Source organism: Cardiocondyla obscurior, linkage group LG04 (genome assembly GCF_019399895.1).
Source record: "Cardiocondyla obscurior isolate alpha-2009 linkage group LG04, Cobs3.1, whole genome shotgun sequence".
NCBI lineage: Eukaryota > Metazoa > Arthropoda > Insecta > Hymenoptera > Formicidae > Cardiocondyla > Cardiocondyla obscurior.
In genome coordinates this window covers 10,194,204-10,219,643 of record NC_091867.1, presented here as the reverse complement: position 1 = coordinate 10,219,643, position 25,440 = coordinate 10,194,204, and the positions used below count along the sequence as shown (strand labels likewise).

The following is a 25,440-nucleotide window of genomic DNA, read 5'->3' as shown; positions in this document are numbered from 1 at the left end:
CAGTTATCGAGCTTGTGACTCACTTCTCCCTCTGTACTTCCTACTATTATATTAATTACAACATATATGAAGCCTATACATCTTTTTATTAAACGCAAAGTAGTTGCAGAACGAACAGATATAATAAAATAAGTATTATTTTTCGCATTAATCCTGATTTATCATTCAAATTATGCGCATTATTAAACCGCAATGGAAGATTCACACAGCCGATGAGTAATATCCAATACGAGTTTGGGCTCTAACAGTATAACATTTTTCATTGGATATCGGACGCGATGTGCTCAAGTAAATTTCCGATGTCTCGCAAATTATTCTGATCAACAGCCAATCACGAAGTAATAATTTTTACCAAGCGCAGTCTTTTTTTACACGTTGGTAACGGAGATCAACAGGTTAATATCTAACCTAGCAAACAAGGAAGAAAAACAATAAGAATCCCAAATTTGTAGAACACCGAGTCCAACTTTGTACGCCTATAAGTTTATAGATTTATGCTTCGTTCTGATTAATAAACGGAAGCGAGGGTCGAGGCCATGGAGAACTCGTCATTTTCGTCGACCGTAATGTCCTACAATCCCAACGAGCCGTGGACGAGAGAACAGGAAATTGCGGTTTACAAGAGCATAAAGATGGTCAGGTTCAATGTAAAACGTTCGACTTCCCAGATGGATACCTCTCTTCTTCTTGACAGAAACGTCTAAAATCTGTTGCAGAACCTGGAGGACATTCGCCATGCCACGAACAGCGTCAATCTAAAATTCAAAGCCATACAAAAAGAAATGCACGTCACAGACGCTCTGGTGAACGCGATTGAATTAAAATCGACGGCTGTTGATCAGCGTGACTAACGCGTTTACGATGGTCAGACGGTGGAAATAAAAGTGCAGAGTCGTTTTAAAATTGGTACTTTTAGTATTTCAAATTTATAAAGTAAACTCATCATCTTTATCGATATTTTTCATCATTTTTTTTTTATCTCATTGCACGTGTACGTGCTCATCGTTTGCGTAGCTCGATATATCATCCAAGATCCTTTCTATTCCACACGGCCTTGTACACGTCTAATAAAACTATTGTGCTTGGCTAACGTTGTGCGATACGTTGTGCACTTGCGAAAACAAAGCTGGGAATAATTTTTTTTCTTTTTTTTTTTTTAATGGAAGTGGGTGGAAATTATAAAGAACTGAGACAAACGTTTTACTGCATTATTCCGTGAGACGTGCAGTTTTTATTATCTGCATCGTACATCTATACTGGAGTTATTAAAATTGTACAATCGACAATGTTGCATCTCTTTATATTATTGGCCTCTTCTTGGCTTGGGTAAGAAGTACTGCACACTTTAGTTTTATTTATTGTTCTCGCGATAAGAGAATTTTTTTTTAATTGCGATAAAATTTTTTTTTTTTTTTTTTAAATTAAATACTAAAATTAATGAAATAATGTACTTTTGAAAATGCTCGCTATTAATCGTGCCGTCTGTTTTATTTTATTTTAATTTTATGGTTGATACTTTTGCATCGTTGCGTCATAATTATGTTTATGTGGGATATTTTTGTTCTGCCGCGATAAGATCGTAGCGATATGTTGAGGGTTCGTACTCCGTATGCAATCGTCAGTAGATTCAATTCAGCATAGCAACACATACGTTTTTCGCCACCAATAGAAGTCGAATATTAATATTACGACTTATACTCGATATAAGTGGGACAATTGAATACATTTCGGGGAGCTTCTGAGCGTAGCGCTCGTCTTTCAAAACGTTTCGTTTGTGTAGAAAGTTTAATTTCGTGCCTGCATCGCAAAGGCATTGTTGGTAAATGTACTTTGGGACTTTATTCAGTTTTTAAAAAGGGAACTTATTTGCATGATCGTACATGTTCGTGGCGGCACGTTAAAATGTATTCACAATTTAATTATTACTAATTCCTACCTTTTGTCTACTTAGGAAGAATATGGCAGCTCGAGATTGTATTTCAACCACGACATGGGGTACTGTAAATGGACAAGAGATAAAAAAATTCACGTTGAAAAATAATGCTTGTCAAGAAGTTGATGTCATTACGTATGGTGCGACACTGACTGCTATTAGAACGCCAGATAAAAAAGGAAACGTAGCCGATGTCATGCTTGGTTTTGATAATATCGAAGGTAGTTTAAAAATTACTCTCTTAATAGACGAAAAATACTTTTATTGCATTATCTAATTAAAAAAATTTTTTTTTTCAATAAAATAATTAATTAAAATTACCAGTTAAAGTTTTTATGTATTCTGAGAGATAACATTGTTGTAATTGAAAAAGATTAAGTTAAATGAAGCATTTGACGATTATGTTTTAGGATATTTGTCGTCAAGCAATCCGTATTTCGGTGCCACTGTTGGACGAGTTGCAAATCGTATTGGTAGAGCAACTTTTGTTGTGGATGGTCAACGCTATAACGTGTCGAAGAATTTAGGTGAGAACAGTCTCCACGGTGGTTCGCACGGCTGGAACTCTAAGATATGGGATGCAAGAATTGATGGAGATCGCGTGGTAATGACTTTGGTCAGTCCGGATGGTGACGAAGGCTATCCGGGATCGGTCACCGCGACGGCTAGCTTTCGACTCAACAATAATGGAGAACTATGCATAGAGATGAAAGCAAATTCTTCAAAGGCCACACCGATTAATTTGACGAATCATGGTTATTTTAATCTCGCTGGACACGTACGTATATTATCTCGTTATATTAAAAAGCAAAAATGTATTTCTTAATATGTCGAATATAATTTTATTGTTGTAGTTAATCAATCGATCACGAAAAAAAAAAAAAAATTATATTACCGATCATTATTTGTAAATCATTTTCAGGCTACAAATGCAGAAGAACTGTATAAGCATGTGCTTATGCTAAATGCTGATCGGTGGACTGTCACGGATTCTGAGAGCATTCCTACCGGCGAGATTAGATCGGTTGATAACAGTATAATGGATCTTAGGAAACCAACGATCCTCGGTAACGTCATCAATAAGGTGCCAGGTGGTGGTTACGACTATAACTTCTGCTTGCCAGAGCCGTTCAACGACAAGAAAATTAATTTTGTTGCTAAAGTATTGCATCCGGATTCAGGACGTCGTTTAGAGGTATACTCGAATCAACCGGGGGTTCAACTTTATACAGCGAATTCCATACCGGAGAGGAACGAAACTGGTATCGCTGGTAAAAACGGAGCGAATTATTTCAAGCATGCCGCTTTCTGCTTGGAAACGCAAAATTATCCCGACGCAATAAACCATAAAAACTTCCCCAATAGTATATTACGACCAGGCAACGTGTACAATCATATCGTCATTTACAAATTTGGAGTAGAAGCTTAATGCTTTATTAATTTTTTATTTGCTATAAATTTTTAAAAGGTCCAATAAATATTAAATAAAACAATCTCGCATTACTGGTCTGCGGCCATAATTGTGTAAAAGAAAAAACAATCGACGCATATTTAAACATACGTATCATGAAACTTAAGGATTTTTCCACGATATTAATTAACAATTTATTCATATCTTCTGCAAATGATGTAATTATTATACTTTTTATGAAGAGTATTAACGACACGCACACCTAGCTAGACAAAGACGGCGAAAGATTAACTTCTAAAGGATTATGCTTCTTTTTGGAAGTTGAATCTATATTCTCCAACAGCCTGTCTTGTCGCTGTTGCGTAATAGGTTTTGTTGACGGGGTGTAACGATCCGATACCCATCCCTCAACATTGTATCCAACGAATCCAATAATACCCACAATAGGAAACGTAATATATTTACCGAATTTGCCCAAAGACCTTATTACCAAGGGCCACATTCTCTCGAATGAGAAACTGAAATACAAGCAGTCATAAGAAAAAAAAAATTGAATTCTTCAAGATTATTAAATGCGAGTATACGTACAAAATTCTTTCGATGCCAGGTTATGTGAACATTATTTTAAAACACGATTCTTTAGCAGAAGAATTTGCTGGTGGTAACAGTGGTGGTTGGAGTGTTTTACGTGTTCTCACATTGGCTGGATGTATATAGGAACACGGATTAGTAAATGTGGAGGAATTCTAAAAGTTTTTTCATACGTCAAACTAACTCAGTAGTACGAATCGTCAATGTTGAGGAATAAAAATTTAAGTCAATAATTAAACTAATAATTTTTAAATAAAATAATTTGCTCTCCAACGCTATAATGTATCTGCAGTTAAATACGTTGGGATAGTAAGTCAATAATTATTTTAACTGTGCTTTTAGTCGCGTCTTATGTATCAATTTGGTTAACTTGTATTTGTGCTTTTGTATGTAGAGAAAAAAAAAGTGAAATGAGTTTAGATAATTACGATTATAAAAATGACGATGACAGGCCGAAGACACCATTGGAAGAAGATTGCTGTGGTAGTGGCTGCACACCATGTATTTTTGACGTTCACAAAACGTTACTAAAAGAATGGGAGAATAAAAAGACACAAGCAGAAGTTAAAACAGCTGACAATTTGTTGTCTCTTATGTCTTACAAGGCATTTGTCGTTACGAGTATATGTGATGCGTCAGAAGATTACATATTAATTTATTTAGAGTATCCAGGTATTATAATTTTATTAAGTCAACAGTAAAAATAACAAATTATATAAAATATATTAGAAATAATTAAGTTTATAATCGTTTATTATAAAAAAAAATGTTATAATTAAACAATTTTTTTTTTAAGTAGTGTAGATATTTAAAAAGAAAATATTACACTTATATTTAAAGAAATAATCTCTTTATATATATTATATAGAATACAAAATTAAAAATAATATTAGATTACATCTTATACCTGGTCAATATGTCATGCTACATTTTTTTAACAAATCTCGACCATATACTCCAATTGCTTGGACATACAAAAGTTTAGTTTTTTTGGTGAAAGTATATAAACATGGTGAATTCAGTTCACTTTTGAAAAATGCAGCAATTGGTAGTACAATTAAAATTAGGGGTCCTTATGGAAATTTTAACTACGAAAGAAACAGGTATATAAAATAAAAATAATTAAAGCTTACTTTTCTCACAAGTTAATGCGTTATTACGATAGTTTTCAGCAGATCGTAATGTTTTGCATTGGTTCTGGAATAGCAGCACTTTATCCTATAGCTAAAGCAGTCATCGATGATGAGAGGGAATTGACAAAAATACATCTTATTGTAGGATTTCCATCCGTGGAGCATGTGCCTCTGAAAAAAGAATTAATGCAACTTGCAGATTATTGGAACTTTAAATGCACACTACAACTGTCCCAGTTAAATGGTATACGACATCGAAACGTTACGAAATAAAATTTGAAAAGTTATTTTTATATTATAAATTATACACATATACTGGTTGTCTTAAATGTATTTTTTTTTCCTAGATAAGAGAATCAACCTTCATAATTTTAAAGTAAACGCCGGTCGTTTAAGCAAATCACTTGTTTTTGACTATTTGCAATATAGTGATACAGAAACAACTTTAATTTTAATATGTGGAACCTCAGAGTTTAATCAATCCATGAAAGAGTGGCTTCAAGAAGTGAATTATACACATATACATATATTTGAATAGAATAAATAATTTTTAAGAGGTAAATCAATATCTACCTTCTTCATTCAACAGGGCAGGAAATGCTTTCCTTACAATGTGGGCAATTCCCATGAATATAGCCGAACACAACTTGATTCCCAGCATTCGTTTGTAACCACTGTTATAAAAAAAAGTTTTATTGAAATATATTTTATGTAATGTTTTATAGCAAATAAAATAAGATTTATAGCGGCCGCTACAGACCGTCGCGCGGGCGGCCGCTACAAGATTGTACTATTTTTTAAATGTTATTTTTTGAAAATTAACATAATTGTGGAATTTTATACAATTATATATGATTATGTATATAATTATGTATGATCTGCGTGATACCTTAGACAAGCATGCTGAATGGAAATGTTTCATGCATTTTATGTTATTGCATATCTTATCCGGCAATTTATCAGTTTCTGATTTTTCAGAAAAACATATACCGCATTCACAATTACTAATAATGCCTTTCACGTCATCCAAACTATCTTGTTGTTCTGGAAATTCATACATATTTAATAATTTTTTTAGATTTTCTATAATATTACACTCCTGATTCCAATTCTGTAAAAAAAAAAAAAAAACGTATTAATTTTTAAATTCCGTATAATTGAATCATTAGTTTATATTATGCACATACATGAATATTATTAGAAACCTCATCCTTTTGCCTTTTCACTTCGTTATCACTGCCTGAAAATGTAATTGTTGGTACAGCAGTAGGACTCAGCGGATTTATCGTAATTGTCACAGATATAGATTGAGACAAGTGAATACGTCTGTACATGTGACTTTTGTTTGGTTCAGGTGGGTCAATCACCCAACAATTCCTAATAATAAATTAAATTAATTAAATAATAAATTAAAACTTTTGTATGTTATTTAATCATTGCTTTGGCAATAAACCAAATAAAATGCATTCTACTTTTACAAACTTACTCATCAATTTCTTTTAATTGTTCCCATGCTCTTTCCAGTAATTCCACTTTCCATGTTAACTTTGTCATTGCAACACTTAAACTAGTTACATTCATTTCCAAGTTTTCAAATGCTGGAATATCAAGCAAGTCAGAAGATACTACTTTCCAAGGTGTTCCAGCATTGTTACATCTTTTAAGCTTAAGAGATATCCCTCTTAAAGACAACTTGATAATATTCAAATTTCCATCACAAGACAATTGCACATCCTTTAATAATAAATTTTTTTTTTAAATAATTGAGATCAAGTGAGAGCTTACAAGGAATAAAATTTATATACTTACAGATGAACTTTGAAGAGCTGCTTTTATATCTTGTAAAACATTTTTTCTAGACACAAAGTCATTCAACAAATTTACTGTCTCAACTTTACTGTCTATATTATTATCTGTATTCCATATGTATTTACTCTATAAGCAAAATGTACAATTATATTAATATTAAAAAAAGGTGGGAGAGAAATACGTGTATACTTACAATAATTATTTGTAACTGTAACAAGAATGATTGTACTGTTTGTGCAGATTTCATAGATTCCTTCACATCCTTGCTAAATTCTTTATTTCGCAGATAAGCAATTTGCTTGCCGAAACTGATTTCCGCGTTACAGAACGACGGATAATTAGGCATAATTAATTTCAATTTTATTCGGAAGCATCCGGTGTTGGCGGAGGTGTATAACGAATGCGAGACTATCAGAAAGCCTTTATAAGTGACAGGCGATTTTGAAACAAGCACGATCTCCGGATGCCAGTTCCAAATTGACTCACAGTTATAATTACGTTTCGTTCCCATTATTACTTACAATAACTCGTTATATGCAAAGAATGTCATTTAAAGGAATTATTTAAATAAATATATTTATTAACACAAATGCTTTCATCCATAAATTTATCAATTGAGACGTAGCTTCTCAACAGTTATTACACAAATGCATTTAGCGATACCGCCGGTGTCCGATAGGTTACATGCGTGCCAAACCTAGTTCCGCGCTTTTATTGGCTGAATTCGTTTGCACGATATCGAATGCGTTTCCGAAAACATTGCATACATGCTTTGATATGCAACGTGCTTACGAGAAACGTGAGCAAGATTTATTTCTAACCGCAAGAAGTTAATTACGCGAAATGTCTCGGTTAATAGTGAAAAATTTACCGAAAAATGTACGTATTATATATAGAAACACTTTTAATCTATAATATATATATATATAATAATTAAAATATATATCTTTTTTTTATTTTACACAGATAACGGATGTCAAATTGAAAGAATTATTTAGTGAAAAGGGCATTGTGACTGATGTTCAACTTAAGTATACGAAAGATGGAAAGTTTCGACATTTTGCATTTATTGGATATAAATCAGAGGAGCAAGCCAAGCTGGCACAATCTTATTTTGATCAAACATTTATTGATACTTGTAAAGTGTCTGTTCAGCAATGTGCAAACTTAGGTATGAACTGTTACAAGTTATTATATTGTTATAATAATTTAATAGTTTAATAAATGTCATACAAAAGTATAAGTATATATAAGAAGTATAAGTTTGCATATAAATTTTAGGTGATCCTTCAAAGCCACGGTCATGGAGTAAATATGCAAGTGACAGTGCTCATAATAAAGTTAAAGAAACATCAAAATCAAAGGAGAAACAAATAGATTCAATAGAAAAAAATGATATAGAAGATGCTAAGAATAAAAGCAAAGTAAAAAAGAAAAAAGCAGATAAAAAGGAAAATAATGAAATTAAGCAAGCACTGGAGAAGGTATATTTTTTAATTTTCTAATTAATAAATATTAATTTATTTTACCTACTGAGAAATCATTATTTATTAAATTACTTTTAATTATATTGAATTCAGCACAAGGATGATCCTTTATTTATGGAATTTCTTGAAACACATACTAATAAAGATGTAAAAGCAGTCTGGAAAAATGACATTGATGTATCAGTAAAAGAAGAAGCTGTAGAGGAATCTGACACTGAATCTGAAGATGAGGAAAATAATTCTGTAAAAGGTATAATTTAAGAAAAAAAAAAAAACTTATTTTCTGTTGAGTAAAAAATATAATATATGTTCTATTTTAGAAAAAACACCACTTTCGAATGAGAAAGCTGAACCTGATTGGCTACTTCGGAGTGGAATGAAATCTTTGACGAAAGATGTACCAAAGTATGGCCCATTAACGTTCTTTACTGTAAAAATTAAAGGACTTGCATTCAAACATGCGAAAAAACACATTAAACAATTCTTTCGACCGATAAAACCAAAATCTATACGAGTTCCACGTAATATTAAAGGTATAGCTTATGTAGGATTCAAAACGGAGCAAGCCATGAAAAAAGCTCTTATGAAGAATAAAAGTTTTCTAGGTAAAAAACTTTAGATATAATATAAAATGTAATACACATTTACGTATACATTTTTAATTTAATTTTGCATTCTTTCAGATGGGAAACAAATATTTGTATCTAAATACGAGCGTAAAGAGGAAATTGAATCTAACGAAAGTTTGAATAAAACTAATATAAAATGGAAGAAACAAGAGGAGGCTTTAAAAGACGAAGAGAGTATAGCAGAATCTGGAAGAATATTTATCAGGAATCTAACGTATACAATTACGGAAGACGAAATTAGAAAATTATTTGAAAAATATGGTCCTCTGTCTGAAGTCGATTTACCTGTAGACAGAGAAACTAGAAGACCGAAAGGGTTCGGCACAGTAACATTTCTGATGCCAGAACATGCTGTAAAAGCCTACAGTGAGCTGGACGGTTCTGTATTAGACGGTAGGATGTTACACATTCTTCCCGCAAAGGCAAAGCCCTCTTTAGAAAATGTGAACGAAGATAATTTAACTTATAAACAAAAAAAAGAACTGCAGACTAAAGCAGCCGCAAGTTCGTCGCATAATTGGAACGCATTGTTTCTCGGCCAGAACGCCGTGGCAGATGCTATTGCGAATCGCTACAATACGTCGAAGGAGAGATTACTGGAAGACGGATCGAATGGAATGAGTGCCGCGGTCAAACTTGCGTTAGGAGAAACACAAATAGCTCTAGATACAAAAGCTTTTCTTGAAGAAAACGGTGTATGCTTAGATGCTTTTAACCAAGCGCCAAAAAAAAGATCGACTACCGTAATCTTAGTGAAAAACTTACCAGCTCAGGCGAGATCGAATGAGTTACGACAAATGTTTGGCAAATTTGGAGAACTCGCTCGAATTGTAATGCCACCAGCGGGTATAACGGCGCTGATTGAATTTCTTGAACCATCCGAAGCACGTAAAGCTTTCCGTTCGTTAGCTTACACAAAATATAAGCATTTACCATTGTATTTAGAATGGGCACCGGATAATAGTTTTACTACACCGCCGTCTAAAACTAAAAATAACGCGGCTACAAAATTAACAGATTCGGAAAACATTAAAAATGAAGTAACGGTAAAGGAATCTAAAGAAAATAAAAGTAATATACATAAGCAAGAAGACGACGATCCACCCGAACCAGATACAACGCTTTTTGTAAAAAATATAAATTTCTCAACTACGGAAGAACAATTAAAAGATGTAAGTTGTTATATATCTATATTTCTGATTGAGGTAATAATGATTATTTTCTTCGTAATAATATAAATTTATATGTACAGTACTTCGGTAAATGCGGCCCTATCCATTATGTAACAATAGCAATGAAAAAAGATCCGGAAAATCCTGCTAAAAAACTGTCAATGGGATATGGATTTATACGATACAAGAGGAAATTTGACGCGGATCGTGCATTAAAAACGTTGCAAATGTCGGTGCTCGATGGAAAGAGTTTGGAATTAAAACGATCCGAGAGAACACTAATGTATGTTATTTTTTAATTTATTTTCTTGAAAAATTGATAATTTTTTTTAAACTGTAAAATTTCTTAGGTCTGACGTCAAAACGTCGAAAAAGAAATCCCAGGTCACCGAACAAACTGGTACGAAAATTTTAGTACGAAATATACCCTTCCAAGCAACTGTTCAAGAAGTTAGGGAACTCTTTAAGTACGTATACATATATCGTATATAATTTTTAACGAAATAATTTCACGTTATATATTAAACATAAATTATTTTTGTAATTTATTATAATTTTATAGATCATACGGTGAATTAAAAGCTGTACGAATACCAAAGAAACTTGTTGGAATTGAGAAACACAGAGGATTTGCCTTTGTCGAATATTATACTAAAACAGATGCAAAGGTAAGGAAGTTAAACATATTGTTGCACCCTCGTCCGGAGAACACCGTCTCGAGAGTTTTCGTCCTCTCTCCTCACTCCCACTCTTTTTCCGCTTACTTACTCCGCGGAAAGAACTACGGAACTACACAGGTTTTTTGTTTAATCTTTTATTCACATTCTATTATAGAAAGCATTTAACGCATTATGTCAAAGTACTCACTTATACGGTCGAAGATTAGTACTTGAATGGGCACAAACGGAAGAAGGTATTGAAGAAATTAGAAAACGTACCGCAAAACATTTCTATCAAGGTATTTTTTATATTTATTATGCGTTATAACGTAATAAATTTTTATTGGTTTATATTTGTATTATATCTAACGTTTTTTTATTTTTTTTTTATTTAGAAGATTCAGCTAAAGGATTTAAGAAATCCAAATTAGATCCTGAAAGTGTTGGTCTCGAATCAAATTCAACTCAAGAAGTGTAATTACACCGCGGACACTGTTTGCAGCCGTATGTTTGTAACAAAATTCACTGAGTTGATTTTCTTCTGTAATATACGAAACGATATTAATGTGGACATTTGAGAAAAGCATGTAAAATCAAGAATCAAACACGAGTTGGATAAAACATGCAACAGAGGTTACATTTTATATGGTTTTTAAATGTAAAAATATATTTTAGTGAAATCCGTTGTAAATTCCTGTAAAAATAATTTCCTGACTTTTAACCTATTTTATTTTTTGTTAAAGATCTTATATATAAGATACTTGTAAATAGCGACACTTCAAATGCAATCAAAGCTAGCTATATTTAATAAACGTTTCATAGATCGAATTTATATGATTTTAATATATATAAAAAAAAAAGCTTCTTTTTGCAGATCCTCATTTCAATTAACATATACGAAACGAACTCGGATCTTTCTCCAGTTATATTGGCGAATTATTTTCGCTATCTGTTGGGCTATAATTCTATTACCTTTGATAATAACGTATGATTCCTCGGTAAAAAAAAATCTCTTAATTTAAAATCTCCTTTATATAATTTTACGAAGTTAAAGCTTGATACTAAATATAATTATATTTATTTTTTACTGAACTTTTTAATTTTACAGAATTATTATAATTATGTCGGTAGTTATTAATACGTTATTATTTGTAGGAAACTAGATGTGCCTATATTGTATTACTAGTAGCCGGATACTGGGTGACAGAATGTTTACCGGTAGGAATCACGTCGTTAATACCCGTAGTATTATTTCCGATTTTTGGCATTCTTAGCACTCAAGAGACCTGCGCTTGCTACATGAATAATACTATCATGGTTTTTATTGGCGGATTGATATTCGCGATCGCAATTGAACATTCAAACTTGCATTTGCGAATCGCTTTGGTTGTAATGAAAACGCTCGGATGTAGTCATGCGAAGCTACTCGGTGGTCTTTGCACCGTGACCACTTTTATGTCTATGTGGATCGCGAATGCAGCAGCCACTGCTATGATGATACCCATCGCCTTCGCAATACTTAATCAATTGGAGAAGCAAGGACTCGGGAAAGTATTCGATGTCAAAGATCCAGAGAATGCTCAGTCTGATCCGTGAGTATTAAATTTTATACAGATATCACTTAATGTAATACGCGAATAATACGTAATGAAACTAACAGTATTTTCATGCGAGTTAACAGACCCTTTAAATTATCAGATTTTTATGACGATTAAAACGATTAAATTTCGAATAAATTAGATTAATTGATAGAATATTAATATGTATACGTACATACGCACCTTACAGAACGCAATCGTTGCCATAAATTTGTCTTCTTTTTTCTCAGGGATATAAAGCCAACAAACGTGACGAAAGCTTATTTGTTTGCGGCAGCATATGCCTCAACTTTCGGCGGCACAGGAGCGATTATAGGTACGCCGACGAATCTTGCTTTTAAGGGCATCTACGAGTATAACTTTCCCGATGCTGATCCAATTACTTTTGGCAAGTGGATGCTTGCTTCAATCCCACAAATGGCTGCAAACTCCTTTTTACTGTGGGTATACTTGCGAGTTGCTTTCTTAGGGTATTTAAGACCACACAGTAAAGATGCTGAATTGGCGAGGATCGGTACAGAAGGCGAAGCCATTGCGAATCAAGTACGATTCGACAGTATGCAGACTCTCAGTGCATCTAAAAAAAATATATATATATTGCTTCTTGTAGGTGATAACTCAAAATCTTAAAAATCTAGGACCAATGTCGTTTCATGAAGTCGCCGTTTTATTGCTTTTCACAGGATGTATATTTCTATGGATATTTAGAGCTCCTGGATTCATTCGCGGATGGGCGGAATTTCTGACAGATGTGTAAATTCAAAACTTAAATTTGTAAAACGAATTTTAAAAGATTAAATTTGAGCGCTATGTTTTTTAATAATAAATTTATCTTACGTTTGTAATATTATTTTTATATAGAACACTGTCGGATTCAGTACCTGCGATCCTAGTATGCTTACTAATGTTTTTTATCCCAAGAGAACCGGTCTTTATACATTTCTTCGATAAAAATCGTAAGAATTTATTTTAAGCTATAATTATTATTAACTCAAGTATAGTTTTCTGATTTAATTAAATTAACTTGACTCGCCTTTCTATTTGCCATGCTAATTTCATATTACCGATTACATTTTATATAATTGCAGCGTCTAAACGATCGAATAAATCGTCTGAGGGTTTGATAACGTGGCAGATTATAGAAGAAAAAATACCGTGGAGCTTGATATTTTTATTAGGCAGCGGTTTCGCTGTCTCAAAAGGTAGCAGTGTTTCAGGGCTTGCCATAAAATTAGGACTGCTTTTGGTGCCTTTAAGAGAATTGCCTCCTATACTGATGATGGCCATTGTCCTTTTTTTCGCCAGTAGTCTAACGGAGTTTACTGCGAACGTTGGTACAGCTAATATAATATTGCCCGTCGTCGCTCACATGGTAAAAGTTTATGCAATAAGAAAAAAACTATTATAAATTAAAAATTATTATTAATATGACTTTAACAGCTGGATAAAAAAATTTTCTTTTATTTAAAATAATTATTTATTTTTGTATGTTCCTCCAAGTGTGTAGCAATGAGGATACATCCTTTATATCTAATGATGCCAGTGACTTTAATGTGTTCGTACGCATTCAGAATGCCAGCTGCTACACCACCGAATGCAATTGTAACAATCGCGGGTCGTATAGAAACTCGTGTGCTACTAGCAGTTGGATGTTTCCCTTCAATATACAGTTTGATAGTGCAAATTATTTTATTTCCTACTTGGGGAACTTTTATTCTTGGCATCGATGAATTTCCAGCTTGGGCAGAACAGAATCATATTGAACGAAAAGCATAATTTGATTTCGTTTCGTTAACGTTGTATGTGTTATAAAAATAAAATTGATTATAAAAAGAATAAAAATATCGACTATGTGTCTTGTATTTTGGCATGTAAAAAAATTATGTCTGATCTTCTTTTTTTTTTTTAATGGTATTTTTAATGCTATTTTCTCTTTATAATAAAGAGAAAATTTACAGGATCTCCCGATTAATGCTTACAAGTCGAGAAGAGACCGTAGAACACAATTAAAATTATGTACGTACATAATTTTAATTCCGCCGAAATAAAATACATAATATTTTTTTTCTAACAATCTTACAAAAAGAAAAACTAGAATTTAAAACATTAGACTACAATCTGCATCATAATTTATTAATTTTATTTAGTTCTTTTATTAAATTAACAAACATTTGTATTGTTCTCCATTGGAACACGCATGGCCCAAATAGGAAAATCTTTTATCCCAAAAATAAACGTTCCCCATGTTAAGAAAGAAATAATTTCTACTATCAAACTGTAAATCGCAGGTACACAACCGCTAGCAATTAACCAACCGGGTGGAATATATCCCGCAACTGATATAATCGCGTTGGGTGGAGTTCCGACAGACGAACGGAACGAAAACGAGCACATTAACGTAGCTGGTATCATCAAATACATAGGATGCATCTCCATTGCTACACACTGAAAGATATTTAAATAAAATTAATTTTTTTCCAAAATAAAAGACATATGAATAACATAATTTACCATTTGTGCTATCGCCGGTAAAGTGATATTTGCCACTGCTATATTCGAAGTAAATTCTGTTATGATGCCTTCAAATAAGCACACTATTACTAATATCACAACGGGTGGTAAATAACGAAGCGGTACTAGAGCATCACTGAATCGTTTTGCCATGCAAGATGCAACGCTTCCTTTCGAGATTGCAAAACCACCACCGAATAGAAATATCATACTCCACGGCATTTTAGTCCCTATCATTTTCCACGTAATCAAACCTTCCGATGATTTTTTCGGCCTTTTAACAGCTGAAAATTTTACAAGTTTTAATTTTAGGATTTAAAAATCTAATAAAAATATTTCATTAAAAGTAATTAATTTGTAAAATTCGCATTTCTGTAATTTCTCACGATCTTGACTGCAACAGTAAATGAAGTTAGGATCCTTCGGGATGAAAAACATTAAGATACAGACAAATATCCCCGGCACTGAATCTCCGACATCTCTGCACGTTTATTTTACGATAATTATTTATATTCCATGTATTTTACGAAATTAAAATACTAACACGTTAGTGATTACTCTCGACCATCCATAGAAAAAACTGGATTTACGAAATATCCGAAGAAACGCGCACAAAAGGAATAAGGTGGCTACTCCAATTTCATGAAAAGTTAAAGGGCCTAAATTCTTGTATTTTTGTCGCATAATCTAAGTGTGTAAAAATATCTTTTGTTGGTTAATATTTTATAATTTTATCTTAATTTTCTTTAGATAAAAATTAAATAAAAAAATGTGTGGATACTTGCATAATTTATAACGGCTTCACCTTCCCTTCCAATTGCGGCTGTTTGAGTGTCCTTACTGTGCGGTCTCAGATATCCCATGTAAGTAACTCGTAAATACAACCACGTAAAAAAGGAATTGATAACCATTTGAGGAAAAGATGCTATCATCCAATCAATAAAACCGATTTCTTCAGCCTCGGGAAATATAATCTCATAGATCCCTTTAAAAGTTAAATTTGTACCAGTTCCCACAAATGTTCCCGTACCACCAAACGTTGAACAATAAGCCACAGCTAGTAAATATGCTTTTGTTATCTTCGTCGGCCTTATTTCGCTAAAAAAAAAAAAATGTACAATTACAGTACAAAATAATAATTTAATAATAAATTTTATTTTACTATTATATTACTTAATCAATTGCAATATATATTTTTATCATTTTTGCACAATGGCAGTTTATATATCGAACGTTTGTAATGTAGTCTACTATTAAAACATATTTTTATAATATCTTACAGCGGTACATCTGGTCTTTCCGAATCTACTTGTTTCGTTTCAAACATTGTACTCAACTTAGCCTGCATTTTAACATTTTAAGATTAAAATTGTGCCATCTCTATACGCATGTGCTTAAATTTGAAAAATAACTTGCATAATAATAATTTTAAAAAATAATAATAATTTATACTTGTTCGAGCTCGCGTAAAACAGCAAAAATTATAGGCACCATCATGGCTGTGGTCGCAGTATTCGATACCCACATAGATATTAAAGTTGTGATTGTGCATAAACCGCCGAGCAGCTTTGCATGGGTGCAGCCAGTTGCTTTTAGGAATCCGAGAACGATCCTGAGATGGAGATTGCTGTGTTCGATAGCTATTGCGAGTATCACACTACCAACGAATACCATTATCGTGTCGTTCATGTAACAAGCACACGTATCTGCGGTATTAAGTATACCCAAAGCTGGAAACAGGACTACTGGAATAAGCGATGTTACTACCATAGGAAAGCAGTTAGATATCCAATAACCACTCATCAGCAATACTACATATGCAAATCTAGCTTCCTATAAAAAAAAGAAATTTTTGTTAATTATTTAATAGATTGTATCGATTTAAAAAAAAAACAAATGCAATTTAAGTTTAAAAAAATAAAATTGTATTATATATAAAAAAAAAAAAATTATACCAAATAATTGTAAATTAAAGGTAAAGGCAGAAGAAAAAGTGCCCAGAAGAGTGCAAAAATAATCTTCCAATAAATCTTGAAAAACCATCCTGTACGTTTTAAGCAATTAATTAGGTTCTTCACATCATCGACAGATTCCTCTTCATTCCTTTTTAACGATATATGTAAAATTTTCTAAATATTTAAATATGTAGATTTATAACCTAAGTTTTATTTAGTTATATTTCCGTCGTATTTATAATAAAATTAGGCGCTTTTTGTTTCGAAATAAAAATTAAATCAGATAATTACCTTCCTTCTAAAATTACGTTCTTATTTTCCGCTTTTTCATCATCAATCATGATGTCATTCGAAATTTACGTCTTTTTGTGTGTACGCAGGTAATGTAACATAATCTTGAATTATATACACACTGTTTTTTCGCTCAATCAAACTTTTAATTAACTTGTTTAATTGAGTGGCGGTTAATCTTATTTGAAGCCGTGGTGATGATGCCGTTGACGCTAATTTTTTTCTCAAATATTGTTCGATACTTTCGCCATCTGATGGCAAACATAAAACAAGATAGAACAAGACCGTCGGTTATGAAAATTTTTTTATGCCGACGTCCTCAATTTGTCTGTCACGTGGATACGTGCTCCCGCTTGCACGCTTCGTAGACGATCATTGACGATCGTAAACAAGATAAGTGCACGGTATTGTGCGTTAAAAACTGTGTGCCTATTATACTTTCTGCTGCTATACGGTATAAAATAGTTCTTAAATTAAACTGGCGCGCAGTTTCTCATTTTGACATTTAGGTACGTGAAAAAAAGTAATAAAAATTGTATAAAAGTATATTGCGAAATTAATCTATGTGGCTTTCTAATTAATTTATGTATAATTTCACAACGAATGTCTCGACTTCACGTACAAATATTCAATATAACAGAATTATTCCCTGCTAGAATAATTTCTTGATTGAATTTGTTCGACACAAGTAAAACAGTTTACTAATTTTAAATAATAGTGTTTCGCGAATTTTTAATTTTATTAGCGCACATAAATTTTATTTGGAATTTTGAGTTTCTCCAAGCGATGTAACCCAGTGTGATCCGGATGTACTAAAAGAATAAGTGTAACAATCAAAAATTAAGATACATAATATTCAGTAATATTTCAAATTTTTCAACGTTGTGCAACGGCTTTCTTGAACTCGTTTACATAACTTTACGTCTTTGCAGCATGTCGTCTGTTATCTTTCGGTAATGTTTATCTTGTTATTAACACAGGGAGAGAGCTATCATATTTACCAAACTTCATACTGTGAGATTACTAGTCAAAGAGCCACCAAGATGAGCGAAACGGTAGAGCAGATTTTAGAAAAGTACATACCGAAGGATAAATTGGCAAATGTACGACTTGCTTTATTCGGTCCTTCACCAAGGTAAAATTACTACAAAATATATTTGTACAGGAAGGTTTCGTTTGCGAACAATTTATCTAAGAACACTTTATCACTTGGTCGTGTAATTTGTTTAAAAAAAAAACCGCTAAAGTCTGAAGATTCCAAAGGCCAAAGTAAAAGCATACGCTTTCGTTTTACAGTTTGTATTTTTTAATATTTAGTTTCAGCATTGTTAAATTAATAAATTCGCGATATCTAATTGCTATTATTTGTTTCGTTAACCGTCAATAAAATTTTAATGTAGATTCCTATTCACGGTGTTATTTTCAGACCGCTAGATATAGCATGGGAGGATGCAAACTTTGAGATAAAAGGATGGCAGATGATCAATCGTGCTACCTTCGAAGAGTTTCGTGCCCCGCGCCTAGTTCGCGTTGGGCTAATACAGCACTCCATAGTGTCTCCGACAACGGAATATATCGAAAAGCAGCGAAACGCGATACAAAATAAATTAAGATCCTACATTGTGCAGGCGGCTCAGTACAACGTCAACATTTTATGCCTTCAGGAAGCATGGCGTATGTAAAATTTGTCATTTATCACTATATATTTATAATTATAAATTATATAAATTTATTAATGCACAAGTAATTGAGCTTTGAGATTATTGCAGCTATGCCTTTCGCTTTCTGCACGAGGGAAAAGTATCCCTGGTGCGAGTTCGCGGAGGACGCCAATACCGGGAGCTCAACCGAGTTCCTTTCACAGCTGGCGAAGAAGTACAATATGGTAATAATATCGCCGATCTTGGAAAGGGACAGCTCCGACGGCGACACTCTCTGGAACACTTGCGTGGTGATCAACACGGATGGCACGGTTCTTGGGAAGCACAGGAAGAATCACATTCCGCGTGTCGGTGACTTCAACGAGTCCACCTACTACATGGAAGGCAACACAGGGCACCCGGTGTTTGACACTCCTTTTGGACGCATCGCGATTAACATTTGCTACGGGCGTCATCATCCCTTGAACTGGCTAATGTTTGGCCTGAATGGGGCGGAGGTGAGTTAATTATCTTCCATAAAGCTTCAAGTCGATTTTCTTTTGTGGAGAAACTCATTTTTTTATGTACTTAATTTTTCAATCATAATCTTCTTTTTTTTTTTTTTTTTTTAGATTGTTTTCAATCCATGTGCAACTATCGACGGATTATCGGAACACTTGTGGCCAATTGAGGCGAGGTGCGCCGCAGTGGCGAACAGTTATTACACTTGCGCTATCAATCGTGTGGGAACAGAAGTTTTTGAAAATGAGTTTACCTCGGGCGATAAAAAACCGGCGCATCACGATTTCGGACATTTTTACGGCTCGAGTTATATTACCGCTCCCGACGGCACGCGAACTCCGGGCTTAAGTCGGCACAAAGACGGACTGATGGTTGGAGAATTGGATCTAAATATGTGCCGACAAGTAAAAGATATATGGGGCTTTAGGGTAGGTATTTCATATCTTTTTAATTATTGATGAGATACTTAAAATTGTTAGATTTAATTTACGAAACTTGTGATTTAAAAAAATAAAAAACAAATTACGTACTTTTTTTTTTCAGATGACCCAAAGACTCGACATGTATGCTAAGGAACTCACTGAATATGTCTCGAAACAAAACGCTAAACGTAATTAGGAACAAAATGCTTTAATGCGAACAACACCAAAATTAAATTTGAATCGAATGTGCCATTTACGCTATTAATTTACGCTATTAATATGTACGTTATAATTAATAATATTAATATTATATAAATATACTTGTTTGTCATTGATATTACGAAATGCTATTCAGTGTGCCATCTATTTTTTTTATTTATAAAAGTTTAATTACGAAATGTAACCAATTATATACCAATAACACTATTGACACACTAAGTTTTTCAGGGTTAATAAAGTTCTATAATTCAGATAAATTTTATTTTTATTTTATTACGTATAATTAAATTTATATACATAAACTGTATTTTAGAATTAGTTTTACTATTTTACCTTACTGTTCGATTTAATAAAGTTTTTAAGTTTTATTATATAAATTATTATATTGCTGTAAATTTTATATAAAAGTCTATACTGATTAAAAATTTTCTTTAAACTACAAACAGCATCTCGTACGACGTTAAAATTTGAAATTTATTCTCAAATGAGTTTCTTCACTTTGATAAATTAATATCTATATGTTTTAAATTAAAATTTCTTTTAAATAATACGTTTAAATAGAAAATGACATTAATTTAACTTTAATTTGTTAAGTCAATTCAAAATTATACGAAAAGTGCCGATTAGTTTTTTAAATTTGTACAATAAAGCTATATACAATAATTGACAAACGTAATTAATAACTAATTGTATGGTTTTAAAACACGTAATATAAATTTTTTGATTATATATTAATTTTTCGATATATGTATATCGTTATTTATTTGGCGAAATTCTTTTAATGTGTAATTCTCAGTTAGAATTAAATTTACCTCAGATTAAATATTTAATAAATACATATTAAATTATATCTTTTATATTATATAATAGATAATTAATTAAGAAGTTTTTGAACTACTTACATTTTTCCTTATATTTACAACGTTTATCCGGAGGTCGTATTGTCCAGCACAGAATTATGTGTTTGCTTGCGGTAATGTAAAGCTTCTTGATAAGCTTTCTTCACAGCTTTTCTGTCCGTAGGCTTGCGCGATTCAATCAATTTTGCCTCATCTACTTCTTGTGACACTCCAAGTTTTTCTAACTTTTCACCTGGCAACCATTGCCTGAAAAATATTAAAATAAATATCATTAACTAATGAACTTATTAATTATGTAACTAAATTTAAGGATTATTACCATGTACGCTTTGTGTCGAAGAAAAGAACAAGGAAAACCGGCTCTTTGTAATTTTCTGCAAGCGCCAAAACATCGTCGGGCGGCGCAGGAATCGGTACTCCTTTATATACAGTCCCCCGGGGTGTATTAGGATCGATGATAAGAGCCGGATACCAAGGATATCCACGACACTTGGCCCACACGAGTTGCAAGGCTTCCAAGCCACTGCTGGGGCTCGTTTGCTTGCTCTCGTTTTCTTTTTTCGTGTCGACGATTTCCTGTCGTTGCTTCTCCTCTTCTGGATCGGGAGTGGTAGACCGACTCGTGGGACAGCTACTGCAACTTGACGATTGACTTTCTCCCTCGCCCATGTCGCTATCCATTGCTCCACTCCTGAAAATATTCACCATGTAATTTATTCTGTAGTATATACCCGAATAAATTTTTAGTATATTAATAAGTACGAATTATTTTGTTATATTATTACAAGTCAAATTTTAGCAAAAAATTTCTTAACGTATTCTTGTCTCATGTCATAATTACCTATATACTTTGAAACTGTCACTTTGCTTCTTTTTGTCATCCTCGGGAAGCGACATTTGGCCGCTTTTAGCATTACGTGCTCTAGCTTTACGCGTAAATAGTACAGCAGTCCTTCTGTTCACGCCACCTCCGCCGGTCTCCTTCTCATTGGACTGCGACTCCGTTTCCACGCGATTGCGATTCGATCTCTCTCTTTTTCTAGACTTGGAGCCAACCTGCTCAGACTCGGCTGCCGGGTCGAGCTCTGGATAATCCTTGCGAATCTGCTCGATCAAGACTCCACCTTGCTCTTTCATTTTCACTCCCGCTCGATAAAACATGGTGTCTTTGCGATTGTACGCCAAGCAGTTGCTCACCATTAAATTGAAATCGACTTCGAAAGCCGTGATTGAATCATAGTCTTGCCTTTCTAATTTTGCCTGTAATGGAAAAAATTAATAAAATTTTATATAAATATAAAATTCATGGATATATTTTAATAATATATAATAAATGTGCAAATTAACGTAATATAAAATTACCTGCATTGTGGAGAGATCCATAGGATGTGATACGATTTCGAGATAATCGGGAACTTCTTTAATATTGACTGGCTGTCCAAATACATCATTTGTATCTTTCGCCTTCATAGCTTCTAATAATGCACGTAAAACACTTTCCAATGGTCGCAATTGAAGCCATAAACACTTTTCCTTTCTGCAAGTAATTTTAATATTTTATAAAAATTTTATTTTATAAAAATATTAAAATTACAATAAAATAATTAAAAAAAAAAAAATATATATATATATTCAAATTTTTAGCACACAAAATAAATATCTGTATCATTTAAAATTTATTGAGATACGATTACTATACTAACACTTTAAATAATTCTTTCTTTAATTTTTCACGTTTTCGTACTAGCTCGCACAACAATCGCGCGCGTTCTAAATCCTGACGCAAACACTGCCAATATTTAAGCTGACGGTATAATTCTCCTCGCACTTCGCTATCGTGCGTCGGCGAAGAGGGGTGTTCTCCGAGCGGAGGAGGTCTAGACTGCGGATGCGAACTTTGCAGTCTTCTAAGTAGTGGAACACCATTTCTGTATTGCCGCTTCAGCGTCCAGTAGGCAATAAGGCGTTGTATTAGTTGACTTCTTTTTGGTATTCCTTCCGCTAAACTAATTGAAATAAAGCAACGCATAAATCTAATCATAAAATTATGTATTAAAATATTGCTGTGTGTGAAACAGTATCTATCGATGTTAAATCTAAATGAGAAAGATAATTCTTGTTACCTGGCAATTTCTCTAATTCTTTCGGGCGGTATAGTGGGAATAGAAATAACCGGCGCTGACGAGCTTTTCTTATTAGCTATCGCTCTCCTTCGCGCGTCTATGGGATTCGTGGACGGTTGATAGTCGACCGGAGTATGTGCTTCGCAATAAGCTGTCTTTTGCACCAGCATCGGCTCACCATTCGCAGGTTGCACCGTTCTCATACGCATGCATAAGCCAGCTTGTTGAGCACAGGTGACGTGGAACGCTGCATAACAATTGCTCTTGTGGCACTGGATGCACGCTCCAGCTCCCTTGCGCTTGCATACGCAGCACGTCAGCTTCCAACGTGCCGGCGGTATGCTCTCTATGCTGTCAATGGGCTCCAGAAATACAGTATTGGCGAATCGTACTTCTGGTATCCATAGTGCGCACACTACGTGAGCCCACGTCGCAGGGCGATCAGTCTGTTTGAAAGCGCCGCCTCTATTCGGACAAAGGACACAATCAACCGCCCTGGACGGACTTTGCAGGCACCTTCTGCACAGCCACTGACCCTCGGGTATGTAAGGCACGCCATAACAATCCTGATGAACTGCGAGATTACACATATCGCAAAATAGGATCGCGTTACTATTCTGACATTCTCCGTCCATGCAAATACAGCAAACGGCGTCTTCATCCGCGGCAACCCCACCGCCGCCGTTACTTTGCTGTTGAAAATACGATTCCTTTTCTAGTCTGTCCATCAGCAGTTCGAATGTATCGGGTTCCAATGCGGGCGTTAATCCAGAGGCGAGTCTTCTTTCGTTCACAATTGAAAGCCAGGCAGTGTCTTCTTCATCCAAGTCGTATTCTACTTCTCCTGTCGGAGAAACATTTTATGATTTTGAAACAATTTAGCGACAATATTATAGAGAGTAAGTGCTTATGACGTAATTTTTATACATTTTATTTAATTTTTTTATTTTAATTTAATTATATAATAAATTTAATTAATAGTATTTTAATATTAAAACACTTGTTATATTATTAAAAATACGCTTTACCATCAAGTTCCTCGCCACTGCGCTCCATAAATCTAATATAAGAATTAGGAAGCGCCTCAGCTTCTCCTAACTGATTTTCGTAATTCTCTATTTCTTTAACTGTAGCAATAGGTAAAGAATTAAGAATATTCTTGTCTTCTTTCTCCTTTTCCAGAGTTGCTGCATTACTTTTCTGAACCTTTTCATCCAATGTATTTATGTCCATGGAAATTATAGGGATTGCATCTGAGATGGCCAGCTTGATTGATTTGTTTCCATCTTCTCCTATTGGGTTTACCTTTAAATATTAATAAATTATTTTTTATTAAATCTTGAATTCACTGATATTAATTCCCAAAGGGAATAATTCTGGCTGCTCTACTTTTTTTTTCTTAGGATCTAATAACGATTTTTAAGCACGTTTTTTAATTAATACGCGACATTAAGTGAAAGGACATTAAAAAATATTTTCAAATTCTAATTTTTAAAAATGATACTACGATATTATAACCCAGTTTCATAAAAAAAAAAATAAAATGCCCTGCCATAACAATAAATCTTTATATGAGTTTTATAATGCCAAAAATAGATTTGTGGTGATAATACATAAAATAAATTATATAAGTGTAATTTTAAATATTACATGTAATAAAATTGTACATAAAATTCTGAAAAATAAGTAAAATTAAGATTTTATTTATACCAAAACAAACTTTGCTGCTTCTTGACTGCTGAGAATTTCAGTATTCGTAGGGCTCGCGCTCTCGTTCAGCACTCCTATTCTGCTCCGCCCTACTTTTTTGTTCTTCTTATTTGATTGCGGCGTATTCATCCTCGTCTCGGTCAATATCCTGGTGTAGTATTCGACGCTGATCGTATACCTCAGTCAACGCGCACCGTTAACCTGTCGCGGCTCGCAAATTCGCGCTCAAACGTCGGTAACAATTGAGCTCCGACGACCGGTCACGGCGCGCAAAGGCAGATAATTATCTCCTCATCGATAATCCGTAAAAATATCAATATCGCGCGATCAAATATGCGAGAACAGTCGGCGAGGCTCAACAGAAGCGGCGAGCGTCGGCACCATGCCTCTTTTCCTCCACCAAACGGACTCCGCTTTCCACTACGTTTAAATAAACGATGAGAGCTGATTGGCAGCCCTGTCGTAAATGCGAGTGTCAGCTGGTGCCAACATTAGGTCGCTACCCCGGTCCGGCGCGCGGATAAATTCGATTGGGACGGGGTCAAGTGATCTTTCAGCCACTGACCAATCCACCACGTCGTTCGCTCGAGTTCCCTCGTCTACGTGTTCCGTAATCCGTGCCCGGCATAATAATTCGCGACAAAGTCCACCACTTGGACGCGCTGCGGTCGGACCGCGGATAAGTGGATGGGGGCTGCAGGGGAGAGGGGCAAAAGAGATCTAGCTTTACGTCAGTCACATCGGCAGTGCTCGTTCTCGCGTTCG

The 25,440-nt window shown here is 33.9% G+C and overlaps 8 protein-coding genes across 10 annotated transcripts; 5 read left to right on the top strand and 3 right to left on the bottom strand.

Annotated features, from left to right (window-relative positions):
* The first annotated feature begins 398 nt into the window (after positions 1–398).
* Positions 399–4,244, top strand: LOC139101722 (galactose mutarotase). Of its 3 annotated transcripts, none has more exons than XM_070655094.1 (5): positions 399–635; positions 717–906; positions 1,952–2,154; positions 2,344–2,711; positions 2,856–4,244. In XM_070655094.1, exons 3-5 carry the CDS (start codon positions 1,959–1,961, stop codon positions 3,360–3,362), a joined length of 1,071 nt encoding a protein of 356 aa, XP_070511195.1. In that variant the 5' UTR covers positions 399–635; positions 717–906; positions 1,952–1,958; the 3' UTR covers positions 3,363–4,244. The 3 variants fall into 3 exon arrangements, with proteins under 3 accessions (XP_070511195.1, XP_070511194.1, XP_070511196.1); XM_070655093.1 differs by having other exon boundaries at positions 717–1,326; XM_070655095.1 differs by lacking the exons at positions 399–635; positions 717–906 and adding an exon at positions 1,656–1,819.
* On the top strand, positions 4,108–6,215 carry LOC139101727 (NADH-cytochrome b5 reductase-like). Its single transcript, XM_070655101.1, has 5 exons — positions 4,108–4,244; positions 4,330–4,607; positions 4,804–5,038; positions 5,101–5,312; positions 5,416–6,215. The coding sequence occupies exons 2-5, from the start codon at positions 4,346–4,348 to the stop codon at positions 5,604–5,606; spliced, it is 900 nt and encodes a 299-aa protein (XP_070511202.1). The 5' UTR covers positions 4,108–4,244; positions 4,330–4,345; the 3' UTR covers positions 5,607–6,215.
* On the bottom strand, positions 4,500–7,540 carry Fancl (E3 ubiquitin-protein ligase Fancl). The gene is made up of 7 exons (XM_070655091.1): positions 7,071–7,540; positions 6,878–7,003; positions 6,555–6,802; positions 6,256–6,445; positions 5,958–6,179; positions 5,642–5,742; positions 4,500–5,239 (listed from the first exon to the last, which is right to left on the bottom strand). The coding sequence occupies exons 1-6, from the start codon at positions 7,386–7,388 to the stop codon at positions 5,647–5,649; spliced, it is 1,200 nt and encodes a 399-aa protein (XP_070511192.1). The 5' UTR covers positions 7,389–7,540; the 3' UTR covers positions 4,500–5,239; positions 5,642–5,646.
* Positions 7,541–7,623: 83 nt separating this feature from the next.
* On the top strand, positions 7,624–11,515 carry LOC139101709 (probable RNA-binding protein 19). The gene is made up of 11 exons (XM_070655074.1): positions 7,624–7,756; positions 7,844–8,048; positions 8,159–8,361; positions 8,458–8,614; positions 8,685–8,969; positions 9,048–10,165; positions 10,246–10,448; positions 10,516–10,632; positions 10,728–10,833; positions 11,000–11,123; positions 11,220–11,515. The coding sequence occupies exons 1-11, from the start codon at positions 7,721–7,723 to the stop codon at positions 11,300–11,302; spliced, it is 2,637 nt and encodes an 878-aa protein (XP_070511175.1). The 5' UTR covers positions 7,624–7,720; the 3' UTR covers positions 11,303–11,515.
* Positions 11,516–11,733: 218 nt separating this feature from the next.
* LOC139101717 (protein I'm not dead yet-like) lies at positions 11,734–14,337 on the top strand. The gene is made up of 6 exons (XM_070655083.1): positions 11,734–12,416; positions 12,653–12,965; positions 13,033–13,175; positions 13,284–13,378; positions 13,511–13,794; positions 13,923–14,337. The coding sequence occupies exons 1-6, from the start codon at positions 12,124–12,126 to the stop codon at positions 14,196–14,198; spliced, it is 1,404 nt and encodes a 467-aa protein (XP_070511184.1). The 5' UTR covers positions 11,734–12,123; the 3' UTR covers positions 14,199–14,337.
* A 102-nt stretch (positions 14,338–14,439) lies between these two features.
* LOC139102211 (protein I'm not dead yet-like) lies at positions 14,440–17,229 on the bottom strand. Its single transcript, XM_070655944.1, has 9 exons — positions 17,197–17,229; positions 16,889–17,062; positions 16,383–16,766; positions 16,214–16,275; positions 15,719–16,094; positions 15,478–15,620; positions 15,320–15,414; positions 14,934–15,217; positions 14,440–14,867 (listed from the first exon to the last, which is right to left on the bottom strand). Exons 1-9 carry the CDS (start codon positions 17,227–17,229, stop codon positions 14,583–14,585), a joined length of 1,836 nt encoding a protein of 611 aa, XP_070512045.1. The 3' UTR covers positions 14,440–14,582.
* A 301-nt stretch (positions 17,230–17,530) lies between these two features.
* Positions 17,531–20,239, top strand: Pyd3 (beta-ureidopropionase pyd3). The gene is made up of 6 exons (XM_070655092.1): positions 17,531–17,688; positions 18,160–18,314; positions 18,606–18,853; positions 18,949–19,337; positions 19,452–19,769; positions 19,885–20,239. The coding sequence occupies exons 2-6, from the start codon at positions 18,223–18,225 to the stop codon at positions 19,957–19,959; spliced, it is 1,122 nt and encodes a 373-aa protein (XP_070511193.1). The 5' UTR covers positions 17,531–17,688; positions 18,160–18,222; the 3' UTR covers positions 19,960–20,239.
* Br140 (bromodomain-containing protein 140) lies at positions 20,230–25,404 on the bottom strand. The gene is made up of 8 exons (XM_070655072.1): positions 24,676–25,404; positions 23,994–24,270; positions 22,966–23,809; positions 22,546–22,848; positions 22,205–22,379; positions 21,684–22,102; positions 21,162–21,533; positions 20,230–21,088 (listed from the first exon to the last, which is right to left on the bottom strand). The coding sequence occupies exons 1-8, from the start codon at positions 24,802–24,804 to the stop codon at positions 20,908–20,910; spliced, it is 2,700 nt and encodes an 899-aa protein (XP_070511173.1). The 5' UTR covers positions 24,805–25,404; the 3' UTR covers positions 20,230–20,907.
* Between the last annotated feature and the right edge of the window lie 36 nt (positions 25,405–25,440).